The sequence below is a fragment of the Ursus arctos genome, unplaced genomic scaffold, assembly GCF_023065955.2.
Source record: "Ursus arctos isolate Adak ecotype North America unplaced genomic scaffold, UrsArc2.0 scaffold_1, whole genome shotgun sequence".
NCBI classification, from domain to species: Eukaryota; Metazoa; Chordata; class Mammalia; order Carnivora; family Ursidae; genus Ursus; species Ursus arctos.
Genome location: NW_026622763.1, coordinates 102,688,500 through 102,703,388, shown reverse-complemented (window position 1 = coordinate 102,703,388; position 14,889 = coordinate 102,688,500). Strand labels below are relative to the sequence as shown.

Here is a 14,889-nt window from a genome sequence, read left to right as displayed (position 1 = left end):
GCTCCCCCAGGAAAAAGTGGACAATTTGAGCATTGAAAGGAATGACTGCGACTGTAAAGCACTGAATAAAAATAGTGAACCCACAGTGACAAAGAGAGAGAGACAGAGAGGGAGAGAGGAAAGGGAATGTTTGCCTCCACTGGAGAAGACTCTTCTACCAAATCCTTACTTTGAAAGGTAATTAAACCGAAAAAATGCAGCAATTATCCCGCCTTTTTTTTTTTTTAGGAGAAATTGTAGCCCTTCCCCAACTGAAGTGGGAAAAATTTACAGAAGCATACCAGCAAACAAACGTGAAAGAGATGACAGAAATGGGGGGACTCTCCATTTTGCAAACTAGTAATGTAACTGATCCAGGCACGTCTTATGACATGTGAACGCTGAAAACCGTTACAGACAAGGATACTTGCGTGGTGCCCAGGAAGCACCGCACAGGTTACCTCCTGACTGCAAAGAGGGAAATCCACATTTCTGATGGAAAGATCTAGCATCTCCGCATAAGCAAATGATGACACAGCAGAGGGCACAGCCTGACAGGACACTGAACATCCCAGATTGAGGAATTTGCCCAAAACATCAACACGAATGTAATCAAGTCTTCAAACCTCTCGCTTCCAGTTGACAGCAAATAAAAGGATCAAAGAAACCACAAGGAAACAAATAGACAAATCCAGACACAGATTTTACAAGACCACTGCCCTTGTCTCTTCAAAACATCAATGTCAGAGTGGGGAGGGGAGGGAGAAGGTGCCTGTGGGAAGCTGTTGGAAGCTGAGAGACTAAAGAGGTACAACAAAATATAATGCATGAATTCTGATTGGTACGTGGTCCCCCAAGAGAGGCTATAAAAGACATCTTTGGTTCAATTGGGGGAATCTAAAAATCATGTGCTCGTTAGACATTAGAAAATCACAATTAATTTTTAGGCGTAACAATAGTACATAGGAAAACATCCTTATTTTTTAGGAGTCCTTATTTTTAGGAGTTTAGGTAGAATAATGATATATTTTAAAATGTCATTTTTAGGAGATGCATGCTGAGCTGTCTGGGGGTAAACTGTTGTGATGTCTACAAATTACTTCCAAAAGTAATTCCAAATAATAATTTGGTAATTCCAAATAATAATAATTCCAAAATTATTTATTTATATTCAATAATATAGATAAGGTATTTTGGCAATTCGTTTAACAATTATTGATTCTTGGTAGTAGTATATTAGGCATACACTGTACTAGTATTCTTTTTTAAATTTTCATAATTAAAAATTGAAAAAGAGCTTTCCCTGCAAAGATATTCTTCACAGAATATACGGTACAACCATTACGAGGGATAAGAATAAAGAGATTTTAGGGGCGCCTGGGTGGCTCAGTTGTTAAGCGTCTGCCTTCGGCTCAGGGCATGATCCCGGCATTCTGGGATCGAGCCCCACGTCGGGCTCCTCCGCTGGAAGCCTGCTTCTTCCTCTCCTATTCCCCCTGCTTGTGTTCCCTCTCTCACTGGCTGTCTCTATCTCTGTCAAATAAATAAATAAAATCTTAAAAAAAAAAAAAAGAATAAAGAGATTTTAATAACACGGAGAAATGCTCATAACACTAAAGTGAAAACTTACATATACTTTCATTCCAACTCAGTTAAACATACCCAGAAAAACAGTCTAGAAGGAAATACAAAAATAACAGTAATGATCGTGCAGGTGGAACTCTGGGTGCTGAAATCAGGAACTTACCTTCTTCCCCTCCCCTCCCTTTCTTCCTCTCCTCCCCAGCTTCTCCCACTTCCTTCTTTGACTGGTGCTCCTCCTGCTCTGCCCACATCCTATAGCCAGTGGCTGAGCTGAGGGGGCCCTCCCTCCCACAGGGCTACTGCTCCCTCTCTCAGGAAGGAACCACTCCTCCCACTGCTGCCACATAACTGTCAAGGTGCTGGGTAGGACCCAGTAGGAAGAGGTGCGATCTGGAATCTACAAGGCTCGGGTGGCTTCACAGCACACCGGACTGCTCTGCGTCTGTACCCCTCATCTGCGAAATTGGGATAGTTGAGAATAAGAGGATCCAGGGTACCACTGCAGCAGGGCCCAGTGAGAGCAAAATTCCAGAGCTGGTCCTCAAGTAGAGCTTCTTATCTCAGAGAAGAGCTCCCTTATCCAGTCAAGGGAACCACAAGCCTCCTCTTCCCCAACACCCACACCAAACCATCACTAAGTTCTCACAATGCCAAATCCAACAAACTCTATCACCACCACCACAATCTTGGCCCAGGCTACCAGCACCCACTCATGTGGCCACAACAGAGCCGGAGCGATCCTTTCAACATAGACCAGATTATGTCTCACTACTTCCTAAAATCTTAAAGCAGGGAGAGCTGGTTGGCTCAGTTGGTAGAGCGAGCGACTCTTGATCTTGGGGTCATGAGTTTGAGACCCATGTTGGGTGTAGAGACTACTTAAATAAAATAACAAAATAAAATCTTAAAGCAATAGCACCCCACTCCTACAGAGCCACCTAACGCAGCATCCTACCCAGTTCCCCAGCCTCATGTCCCTATCAAGGTCACCTTAAGTCTTGCCAACTCTATCCACACCAGCTTTCTTTCAGCCCTTTGTTCCCCAAGCTCCCTCTGGCCACAGAGCCTTTGCATACCTCTTTGATCAGCTACATCCTCTTCACTCTTTTATTAACTATTTAAAAAGAATCTTTTTCATTATAAAATAGCACACATAAATATAAGTCCACAGAACAAAAATGCATAATTATCACAAATTGAGAACCCACTACCTAGGTCAAGAAACAGAATACTACCAGCACCCCGGAAGCGTCCTCTCTCATGGGCCATCCAATCACTACCCATATTTTCCCATTTTCCAGACTTCTCTGGTAATCTTTTCTTTGCATGCAAGCTTAAAGACACAAGCAAGCAAGACTAAACACCTTAGTGTCCTATCCATTCCGTCCTGGATATAAATGGAATCATACACAACATTCTTTCATGTCTGGTTTTTTTGGCCAGACTACATCAATGCTGTGATTAATCCCTAAGTCAGCAGGTAGGGGCAGTTCATTTTCACTGATGCATACTATTCTCTTAAAAGAACATACCGTAATTTACTTCTCCATTCCACCACTGACCGATGTTTGGGTTCTTGCCACTTTTGAGCTATTACAAAAAACACACTAGTAATACTCTTGTACACACCTCTTGGAGTACTGTTAGTTCACATAAGCTATTAGATACACACAGCTAGAAGAATTGCTGAAACATAGGATATATGTTTTTCAACTTTAATAGACACTGCCAAAATGTCTTCTAACGTGGTGTTACCAACTTAATATTCCCACCAACAGTAGATGAGCTTTCCCTTGCTCCACATCCTTCCTAACACCTGGAAAGAGACATCAAATGAGGAGATGCACAGGGCAAGGTATGGGAGTTGGGGGGAGCAGAGCTTCCATTCCCCCTCTGGGCATGCCAACCTCCCACACACACATTAATGTGTTCACCAACCCAGAAACTCCTTGAATCTCCCTGTTAAAGAGTTTTTGTAACTCAATCTCCAAACCCCCTCTGCTCCTAGGAAGTTGGGGGTAAGGCTGAAAGTTCACACCTCTAATCACTTGTTTGGTCTTTCTGGTGACCAGCTCCCATCCTGAAGCTATCTAGAAGCCCCACCCCGAGTCACCCCATTAGCATAAATTCAAATGTAGCCAAAAGGAGCTCATTATGAATAATAAAAGACAATCCTATCACTCATGTTCCAAGGGAACATGAATCTTAGGGAGGCACTATTCCAACTATTCCTGACCCCAAGGTAAAAAGCAGCCAGCCGCAGATGCCAGCTCACTTCCACAGACCTTCATCCTCCCCAGTTCCTAGCCCTGTAAAGCTGCATTATCTTATCAGCGGCCTCCTATTAGCAGATGGTGCTTGGCAGAAAGCTGCTCAGTTACTTGGACCAGCACTACCAGAAGCAGAAGTCACTTTATCCTACTCATCTCCCCCTACCGCCCCCTCCCTCACAGTATTAGGCCAAATTCACCGTTAACATCCTCTCAAAGCGCTCTGTCACCTGCTTAACACTCACACCCATTACAATGCCACACTAACTGTGTGATTACCTAAGTACTATCTGTCTTGTTTTCAGACTACTAGCTCCAGGGGTGTTTATAGTTCTCATTCAGTAAGGTACCCCACGTGCCTAGTACACTTAACGGTATTTGCTGAGTTAAAATGAATCTGTGGAATAAGAAAAATAATGACTAGCCCATGGTATTCCCACTTGTATTCAATAAATTAACTTTTTAAAAACATTTTCATTGCTAATTGTCTGCCACATTCATTTTTATTTGCTCTCCTGGCTGCTAGAGATGACGAATCAGCCAGCTTGAGCTGGGGGAGGAGGGGTTCAGGGAGAATGATTAAGAAGACAGAAATAACCATAAAAGAAACAATTTACTGAAGGCCAGGCCCTATGCTAAGTGTATGTAGATTGTCCCTTTTACTTCTATGACTTAAGAACATCATTTCTATTTTAGGGATCTGACAACTCCTATCACCCTTTCTATTTTGCAGATATGGAAGCTGAGGCTCAAGAACACATTTACTGTCGCTACCACCAACCCAGGAACTAGTATTTTCCTTGCTTCAGCTCAGGAAACCAAGTCTTAAGAGAGGTCTAGGAACCTGTCCGTGATCTCATGTCTCGTAAGTGGGAGAGAAGGGCGTGAATCAACTTCATTTAACACCTAAGTTTAGGCTCTTAAATACACATGTGAGCTTTAAAAACCTTTCAGAGGACTACACACCTGCTAGGACAGCTATAATCAAGACGTAATAACTGAGGGCGTGGAGAAACTGGAACCTTCACACTGCTGGGGGGAATGTAAAATGGTGCAGCCATTCTGGAAAACAGTCTGGCAGTTTCTCAAAGACTAAGCACAGAATTACCATGTGACCCAGCAAATCTACTCCCAGATAGACACCCACGAGAAAGGACACATATGTCCACACAGAAACACGTACGTGAATATTCACAGCAGCCTCATCCAGAATAGCCAAAAAGTGGAAATAACCCAAGTGCTCACACTCCAACATGGATGCACTCTGAACACTTGCGCTAAGTGAAAGAAGCCAGACACAAAAGGCACATACTGCATGATTCTATATATGCGAAATGCAAATCCTCGAGACAGAAAGTAGATTAGCAATTGTCTAAGGCTGAGAGAGTTGAGAAGGAATGCGGATGCTAATGGTTATGGGGTTTCTTTTGGGGGTGATGGAAGCATTCTAAAATTGACTGCGGTGATGGCTGCACAACTGTGCGTACACTAAAAACCACCAAACTACACACTTTAAAGGAGTTAACTGTATGGTATGTGAATTATATCTTTATAAAGCTATTTTTTAAGTCTTTTACAACTTAAACATTTTGCCTAATTTCTGCTAGTCTTCATTTCACAATGGGAAAAATGCCTTGTTTAAATTTGAAATCAGGAATATGAGCACTTTTGTGAGCAAAGCCAAAAATGTAAACTTTTTTAAAACTCTGAAATAGATTAAACTCTATCTTAACTGATAATGCTTCACAGAATCACACTGTTCTTTATTCAAATTTCAAAATGCTTTAAAATGTGTTAGTGAATTATTCTACCAGTGTATTAGCCCTATCTTCCTTTTCCACTCTATGAGATCCTACAGAGTCGTTACTACGAGCTATGGTTAGGAAATAAAAATGAAGTAATGTGTTTGCTGGGGACAGGTGGAACTTTGGAAAATACCGGACATGCGTGAAATGCTAAACTACTAAATGACCATGTCAAATCTCCACTCATCAAGTTTTTGTAATACTAAAGACCTGGGGAAAAGTTTTAAAAGAACCTCATAAACTAAAGATTTCTTTGGAGTTTGGGAAGGCTTGACACACATGTCATAAGGACTTGTTTCTCAAAGTCTGGTCCATGGGCCAGCAGCAGCAGCAGCATCTCCTGAGAGCTGATTAAAATGTAGACTCTCAGGCCCCAGCCCAGACCTACTCACCCAGAATCTGCATCTTAACAAGATCCCCAGGGGATGTGCCTGCACATTAAAATCTGAGAGACACTGTCATAAGACCCTTCCCTTCCTTTTTCCATTAAGACAGCTCTTAGCTTGCACTGGACTGGTATTTCAAAAACCTGACATGCACACAGCTCTGGTCACAGCTTGTCCTCATTTTCATTCTTTGATCCTCTTCTCTACTCCAAACTGCAGAGGGCCTGATCCCTAACAGGCTGGGTTTCCCAAGCAAGAAGGGGATTCGGTGACTCAAGCAGCAGCTGCGCCCTCCAAAGGCACCAGGGCCAGCCAGACAACCCAGGGAAGTTCAGCCTCTTGGCAGGTGGGAGTTGCTCCTAGGGTCCAAAATGCCACCTCCTCCCTCTGTCCTCCAGCTCAGGGGTGACAGTGGTTTCCTATTTGCTGCATCATCTCAGGGTTGCTTCACTGGCCACTGTTTGCATCCTCAGTTCTTCAACACCTGTGCAACCATTCCCCTACATTAAATTCCCTGTTTTAAAGATTTTTTTTTATTTGAGAGGGAGAGCGAGAAGGAGAGAGAGCATGTGCGAGCATGGGGGGGGGGCAGGCAGAGGGAGAAGCAGACTCCCCGCTGAGCAGGGAGCCCAACTCAGAGACTCATAGGCACGGGACTGACCTGAGCCAAAGTCAGACACTTAGCCAACTGAGCCACACAGGTGCCCCAAATTCCCTCTGTTTTAAACACTTCAAGTGGTTTCAGCTTTCCCTTTTATTTTATTTTTTTCAGATTTTATTTATTTGCCGGAGAGTGAGGGAAAGCAAGCACGCACAAGCAGGGGGAGCAGCACGCAGAGGAGAAGCACACTCCCCACTAAGCAGGAAGCCCAATGTGGGACCCAACCTCAGGACCCTGGGATCATGATCCAAGCAGACGGCAGACGCTTAACCGACTGAGCCACCCAGGCATTCCAGATTTCCCATTTAGACCCAGAATGATACCCCGTATCATTCAGGATATTTCTCTTATGCACCACATATACCAGAGCAATTTTCTGAATGGCTAATCTGCTTTAAAAAAAAAATGGGGGGGGAGCACACAGAAAACCTCACACATCCCACATTCACACAATCTCTAACAACACGAAAGAAAAATTAGCCTTAAGCTATTTGTACAGCAGATGTGACTGTATTCAGCAACTCAAATCCTCAGGGTGTATTTTTAACACTCTACCCATCACTCCTCCTCAACCAGAACAGCTGGTAGGTACAGCAGCTATTGTTTTTTTTGGGGGGGGGGACGCCTCCTAAAGAACAGAATTCTGGACAAACACTAGAATATCTGAGAGATCTAATCTTAATCACACTTGTGAATCATATGCCCACACTGGGTACATACTATGCTCCAGGACCAAACAACAGGGGAGAGCAACTCTTACCAGTATCGTTTAGGGCTACTTGGAGATCTTCCTAAAAGCACATCTGACTGGTCACTCCCATGCTCTGAATAACTGTCAGCAGCTCCCTCTTGCCCAAGGCCAAAAACCCAACTCCACAGCTCCCCCCTCAAAATCCAGCCCAATCTACCTTTCCAGCCTCTTCCTAATTCCTCTCAACCTGACCCACTCACTTTCTGATCATTCCCAGATGTGCCTAAACCTTTAGATACAATATGTGTCAATATGCATTAACTATGTGGAAAGCGCTTCCTTCCCCCATGAGCTTGGCAAGCTCTTTCCCTCAAGATCTGTTTTAAAGGGGACCTCCCCTCCCTGCCTGCCACGGTAGCTGGATTCTCTGTCCCGAGCTTCCACAGGACTTACTAGGTCATACTGTCACATGCACAGGTGTCCACCTTCCACAGACTAGGACCCAGACTCCTAGTATCCATCTTGGGATCCTGACCATGGTTCAGCATCAGATCCACCTTTACTACCTGTGACACCCTGGGCAAGTCACTTAACCTCTCTACCTCGATTTCCAATCCCATAAGATGGGGATAATAGGTAACACCCAACTCAATGGGTTCCTGCTAGTACTAAATGAGTTACAGCCCATGCAGACTGCTGTCAAGTTAACCCAAGAAAAGTGCCTGGCACACTGCCTGGTAAGCGTCGGAGAACTGCTCTCATTACAATCACTACTATTACCGTTATGCCTGGAACAAAGGAGGTGTTCAATACCTATTTGCTGAATAACTGGAACGCTTCACAATAAACTTGTTTGTAACACATTCGGACCAAAGATTACCCCCCACCACAAGTATCAAAGGCTGACAGAAGGTAAAGCAAGAAATGGCTCCCACGGTAAAAGTACCAGCTGAACCTAACTGGCCCCGGAGGAAAAGCGCACTGCAGCAGGATGAGAGTCTGTGCCAGCTGGATCGGCCGGGGCTGCCCACAGCCCCAGCATGCCCTCAGCCACCTGTCCAGCCACCTGCCTGAGGCGGCCGTGTTCTAACAGAGAGGGCTCACCTGTAGCCAAAACCATAAGCAGTTTTCAACGGGAACCGCAATGGGAAAACAAAAGGCGCAACTTTCCTCCCGCAGAAAGGAAATGCGTCTTTCTGCAGCGAATAGTTAGCGTCTGGAGTTCTCCACCGAGAGTTAGATGCCCAGCGGGTGCGCAGCCAGAGAAAGCCCCCTCTCCCGGCTTTCCCCAGAGGGAGGGAGAGCCGGTCATAGAACGCGCATCCCTTCCCTTAGGGGCACGAAAACACACGAGTCAAGGAAGAGCCCCCACACCTCGGGTCCAGCTGGATTTCCCAGGGGACCACAGGTGAGTCTGCAGAGCACCCAACGGGAAATGACCTGGTCAGTCCTCAGAAACGTGCAGAACCAGAGGCTCGGGGAGCGTACGCTTGCGGGGCGCAGCCAGCAGCCCCCATTTCTGGTGCGCTCGCCCCCCGCCTCTAGGCCTCAGTTTCCTCCCAGTCCTCGCAGCGCGGGGCTTCCTCGCGGCCCACCGCGGCGGGCGCCCCTGGCCCCGGCGCCCCGCCCCACCCGCTCGGCCCCGCGCGGAGCCCACCTGCGCCCCTGGCCCGGGGTCCCAGCCGCCGCCCCGCCGGGAGGACGCGCTCAGCCCGGGCGCGGGGCGGGGCGCCCGGCCCGTTACACCGTGGGGCGCGCTCCGCCCGGACGGCGGCGCCCGGCAGGACCCCGGGCCGGGCTGGCCGGGCCTGGGCGGCTCTCGGGCCGGGCCGCGGGCCTCACGGGGCTGCCGCGGCGTGAGGGGCGCGCGCCCGGGCCGCCGCCGCGGGCTCACCTTCTGGCGGATCTGGCCCGACGTGGACACCTTGCGGATGAGCTTCTGCGGGGAGCCGGGCTCCGCCTCGGGCTCGCTGTCCGACGACTCCTCGGGCGGCGGCGGCGGAGGCGGCTGAGGCGGACCCGGCGGAGGGGCGCCCGCCGCCGCCGCCATGCTGCCGGGCCAGCGCGCGCACAGCGGGCGGGGGCGGGGCCGGGGGCGGGGTCTGGGGGCGGGGCATGTTCGGGCGGGGGCGGGCCCGGGGCCTGGGCGGTCCCCCACTCCTCGTCGCCGCGCCCCCTGCCGGCCACGCGCGCAGCCGCAGACGGTGGCGCGCTCAGGCCCCTCCGCCTTCACCCGCCCCCTCCACCCCCATGTCCCCTGGCCCCCGGTCTTAACATCTGTTGTTTTCTGTCTAGGACACAATTTGTGTGGTTTTTTGTCTCTGTGTTCACTTTTTTAAAATCTTTAGTCTTCCCGTTCAAGAATGTAAGTGATCTCCAGGAGCCGCGGGACCGTCCTGTCTTGCCCTGCGTTGTGTCGCCAGCGTCTAAAGCAGCATCTGGCATTTAGTAGTTAGTTGCACCGTAAACAATGGGGAGTGGATGGATGCATGCAAGAATGCAAGAAAGAAAGAAGAAAGTACTGGCCTCTGGGATGCCAGAGCAGGGATACACGATTCCATCTGGGAAGGGTTCCTGGAGAAATGATGCCTGAGAGAAGAAAAGGGCCAGTAGGAGTTATCCCTGACAGGGGAATTGTGTTCTAGGAGGAAGGACCAGACTCTGCAAAGTCCCAGAGGCAAGAAAGAACAAGTGTCAGGAAAAAACGGAAGTCATAGCCTAAAGGGAGGAAAAAACCGAGAAGAGATGAGCCTGGGGAAGGGCAGGTCAGATAGGGCTTTGTAAACCTGATAAAGGGGTTAGACCTGAGTGTAACAGGAAGCCCTTGAGGGATTTTAACCCCCGGAGCGGGGCTGGGTCACAAAGCCGGAGCCTGTGATCCAGGCTTTGAAGTAATCAGGGCAGGTGGCTGCCCTGGGTCATTGGGAGGGGCCGCAGAGATGGAGCAGTGGACTCAGGAGGGGAGTGATATGTAGGTGAGGCAGGAGGCAGAGGTCACAGGGATGAGGCCCAGCGTGCTAGCCAGGACTGCTGGACGATAGTGGGGTAGGTGGAGCCCTTCACTGGAGAGCACAAGAGAGTGCACTTGTTTTTGCTGCCATACAGCTGAGAGGGGCAAATCCTTAGGGGGCTACATGACTGTCCCCTTGCTAGAGACTCGGTGGCCCCTGGCCTGCCTGCCGGTCAGCATGCTCTGGCCCCCACTACTCGGGGTGACACTTTCCAAAGGCAAAACAAGTGAATCCATCTAGCATGGGGACATGGCCAGGGAAATGGACTCACAGCCAGGACAGGGCATAGCAGGGCCTAATGCAGGAGCACTCTGGGACAGGCCCAGAGCCCCTGGTGCATTGCCCAGTGCTATAGCCACGAGCCACATGTGGCTACTTCAGTTTCAGTTTCAATTAATTCAAATTAAATATTCGGTTCCTCAGTCACACCAGACACATTTCAGATGCACAATAGCCATGTGTGGCTCAGCACCTACCACATGGGACAGCCAAATATAGAACATTCCCATCATCACAGTAAATTCTGCAGTGCTTGAGGATAGTGATGGCTCTCCTGTGCTGACCACGGGGCACACACACCAGACACTTGACCAGTGATTCTAATCCTCACAGGAGCCCCACAGGGCAAGCTCGCTGGGCCTGCCCTGGAGATGAAGACGGCAGCCAGACGTTCAGATACATACCTCTCCCAAGGAGTGTTAGAGACAGGGTTTGGGCCTGAACCATATGACTCCAAAGTTCTTGATGCTTCTAGGCTAGCCTTCCCAGGAAGCTGAGCCTGAAGGAGCTTATAGGAAGCAAGAGGAGAGAAGGGCCTGGCCTGTTATGGGCTGAATTGTGCCCCCCACCCACCCCAACATTCACATGTTGAAGCCCTAATTATCCTTCGGATGTTATTCCTAACATCAGAACTTGACCCTGTTTGGAGATGGGGCCTTTAAAGAGGTAATCAAGTTAAAATGAGGCCACTAGGACGGGCCGTAATCCAGCATGACTGGTGTCCTTATAAGAAGTAGAAATGTGGACACAGGCTCAGTGGTAAGAACATGTGAAGAGATAGAGACACCACCTACAATCCAAGGAGAGAGGCCTCAGAAGAAACTGATTCTGCCAACCTTGATTTCAGACTTCTGGCCTCCAGACCCCGGTCTGTAGTCCTTTGTGATGACAGCCAGAGCCAACTAATATGGGCACTGGGGAGAGCCTGTCCCGCATCCCCAGGGAGGTTGGTTGTTTTGTAACAATTAATTACAAATAGTGTGACACGGAAGTGCAAAACGGGGGGGAACTAAGAGTTAATTCTGTCAAGGGTGTCCGGAGGCTATCTAGAAGAGGGGTGACCCCAGCAGGGTTTGGAGATTTGAGTAGAAAGGTGAGGGGTTGGAGGGAATTTTCCAGGAAAACACAACAAGGCAAGAGACTCCCAGGCAAGTTTGCTGCTGAGCGGAGGGGGAGGGGAGGAGGAGGCTAGGAGGGTGCGCAGCTGTGGCTGGACCCAGAGCACCACCTGTGCTATTCTCAGGAGCAAGGACTGCATCATTGGGCACGGGGGCCACTGAAGCGTGTTTAAAGCAGAGGAACCAATGTATCTGGACAGAGAATGATCCAGAGGAAAAAAGACTAGAAACAGAGAGGGCATTAAAAAGCAATTCATCGGGGGCACCTGGGTGGCTCAGTCGTTAAGCGTCTGCCTTTGGCTCAGGGTGTGATTCGGCGTTCTGGGATCGAGCCCCACATCAGGCTCCTCTGCTGGGAGCCTGCTTCTTCCTCTCCCACTCCCCCTGCTTGTGTTCCCTCTCTCGCTGGCTGACTCTATCTCTGTCAAATAAATACATAAAATATTTTTAAAAAACTGAGTTAGAGGTGCTTGGGTGAGCTGTCGCCTACACCCAACAGATGCTCAGGGGACATCTGAGCTCTAGAATCCATTTGAGAGGCAAAAAGCCAGAGACATGAACGTGAGTTGACAGGAGTATATTGTAATCATGAAAAAGTCCTATAAGTTGTCCCAGCCAAGGGGAGCCTAAGGAGATGTGACAACTAAATGTCATGTAGGATCCTGGAACATAAAAAGGACATTCGCTAAAAACTAAGGAAACCTGAATAAAGAACGGGCTTTAGTTTAATAATAACCTGTCACTATGGATTCATTAAGCGTGGTAGATGTGCGATCCCAACGTGAGATGCTCGTAGCAAGGGAAACTGGGTGTGGAGGAGTTCACGGTCCTAACTGTGCAACTCTTCTGTAACTCTCAAACTACTTGAAAGTAAAAAGTGTATTTTCTAAAAGAGCATTAGGCTCATTAAGAATCGTATTTTGTTCCTAAATCGGAGAATCCTAACTCTGGCATACTTCCTGTGATGAGCAGAGAAGCCTTTCTGTTCTGTGACTGCCGGGCGCTGTTCCCTTGGAGATCTCCCCCGAAGTGGCTTGCCTGGAAGAGCACATTCCCTCCGGTGCCTCTTTATGGAATGAGTCACGCTGTGAATCATCTCTAACAATGTGCGCCTCCCTGAGTTTACCCCACCTTAAGGGCATATCAAGGTGGCAGTAATAACACACTTCACATCCAACCTAATCCTTCTCGACTTGTCAACGCAAAAGTGCATGCACCTCCTGTCAAAAAAACCCCACTTCCCGTTAGAATGCATGATGCGCTTCGACACATGGGAATAAACTTATTTTACCCCAAACCCGGGTTATGATTGACATTTGGAGCGGGACATTTCTTCACTGCGTGTGACCTATCATTTCCCTGGCCCCAGGCATTGTGACAACCAAAAACCACCCCCATTACATTTCCAAACATCCCAATTGGGGTCCCCACCCACTGCATCCCCCCAAGGATTAGTGAGGTAAACCATGAAGACAGTGGCCTTAAATGGGGAGGGGAGCGATGGGAAGTGTTACAGGGAGAGGAAAACAGACTCTCTGAGAGGAAGTTAACTAGCAACACACGTAATAAAATTGTAGCTTACTAAATACACACACACACACACACACACACACACACCCGAGTACAAGTAAACTGGGGAAATCGGAAGCAGATGGGTGGACCGTACCAGTGTCCATGTCCTTTGTGATAGCATGCCACAGTTTTGCAAGATGTTACCCTTGGGGAAAATACAGGATCTCTTTGTATTGTTTCTTACAACTGCATTCGAATCTACAATTATCTCCATAACATTTCGATTTAAAAAAAGAACTTAAGGGCAGCCATTGCTGAGTCAGGAGTGCTAACCTTCCCCCTCCGAGCCCCCAAAGTCTCAGCATCAGAAGGTGAACAAAGGGCTGATGATAGATTCAGGGAAACCAGAGTTCAGGTCTTGATTCTTACTGGCACCGGCTGTGTGACCTTGGGTAAGGTGCATAACATCTCTGAACTGTACTTTCCTCATCTAACAAACGGCTGTGACAGGCCCCACTTACAAGCGTGGCTCTCATGACAAGATACAAGAGGTAAAGTGCCTTTACCACAAGGCAGGTGCTTGGTAAGTATGATCCCTCCTCTCCAGCCCTCCAGTTGCTGGTTGCAGAACTTCGTCCCACGTTCCCAGCCACCACTCTCTCTGTGTAGCACTCTCAACTCTTCCAATGCACCTACCCGGGAACCCATGGGCCACACATCTGACCTGCACACGAACATCCAGCATCCTGACAACACGCCAGCAGACAGGTGAGCGAGCGCAGGCCCAGCCCAGGCAAGGTTCCACATCCCATTCGGAGCAGCGGGCTGCTTGCTTCCTGCTCCCACCCGCTCACCCTCCCCAGGGTGACCAGCTGCAGGCTATATTCTAGCCAGCACCTGGAAGTCTGTGAGCTGGGCGTTTTGGTACCAAAATAACCTGGAGGGCAAGGGCCGTTCGGACCTCTGGTGCAGCGGATTGGCCTTCCAGCTCTTTCACTCCACCTCTAACCCACACTGTTCCAAAGGTCAGGCCCATTAACATTCACCCTGACTTAGGATGTCCTGGGGTCAAGCAATGCAGGAACCAACGGGCTGGTCCTCTCACCAGGCACTGCCCAGCGGACTCCCAGGTGCCCGCTTGCCCAGGATCTCCGGTGGGAGCCAACCACAGCTGGCCTGCGCGCTTGGGCGGAAACAGAGGAAGGGCTTCGATCCCCAGAGCAGCCTGCCTGCCGCCCTGATCCTTCCTGAGTCGCCTGAGAGGGGGCCTAAGCTGGAGTGGGGCTGTTCCTTGGAAACGGAGAAAACACAAAGGAGAAATTGTGTCTGACCCTGCAAACCCACAGGTCAAAGGCCCAGTATTATTATTATTATTACTATTATTAGTCCTTCTCCAGAAATGAATCCTCATCCTTGTGTCAGAATGCTTCAAACTCCACACCTTGTTTTTTGTGTGTGGGATCCTGTCCAAGGTTCCCAAGTGGAGCCTCCAGCCTAACTCCCAGTCCCCAGGACACAAGCCAGCCTGGAATCCTGCTGAACCACCCCAGATGTTGGTGCCTTCGTGTGCACGGAGCCCATGCTGCTGTCCAG

At 48.9% G+C, this 14,889-nt stretch overlaps 1 protein-coding gene across 1 annotated transcript in view; it reads right to left on the bottom strand.

The window, feature by feature from the left end:
• Positions 1–9,442, bottom strand: part of DGKD (diacylglycerol kinase delta) — a 112,250-nt gene extending 102,808 nt beyond the window's left edge. The window contains exon 1 of the mRNA XM_026491668.4: positions 9,271–9,442. Coding sequence (XP_026347453.1) covers positions 9,271–9,426 — 156 coding nt within the window. The 5' untranslated portion in view covers positions 9,427–9,442. The remainder of the gene's footprint in view (positions 1–9,270) is intronic.
• Between the last annotated feature and the right edge of the window lie 5,447 nt (positions 9,443–14,889).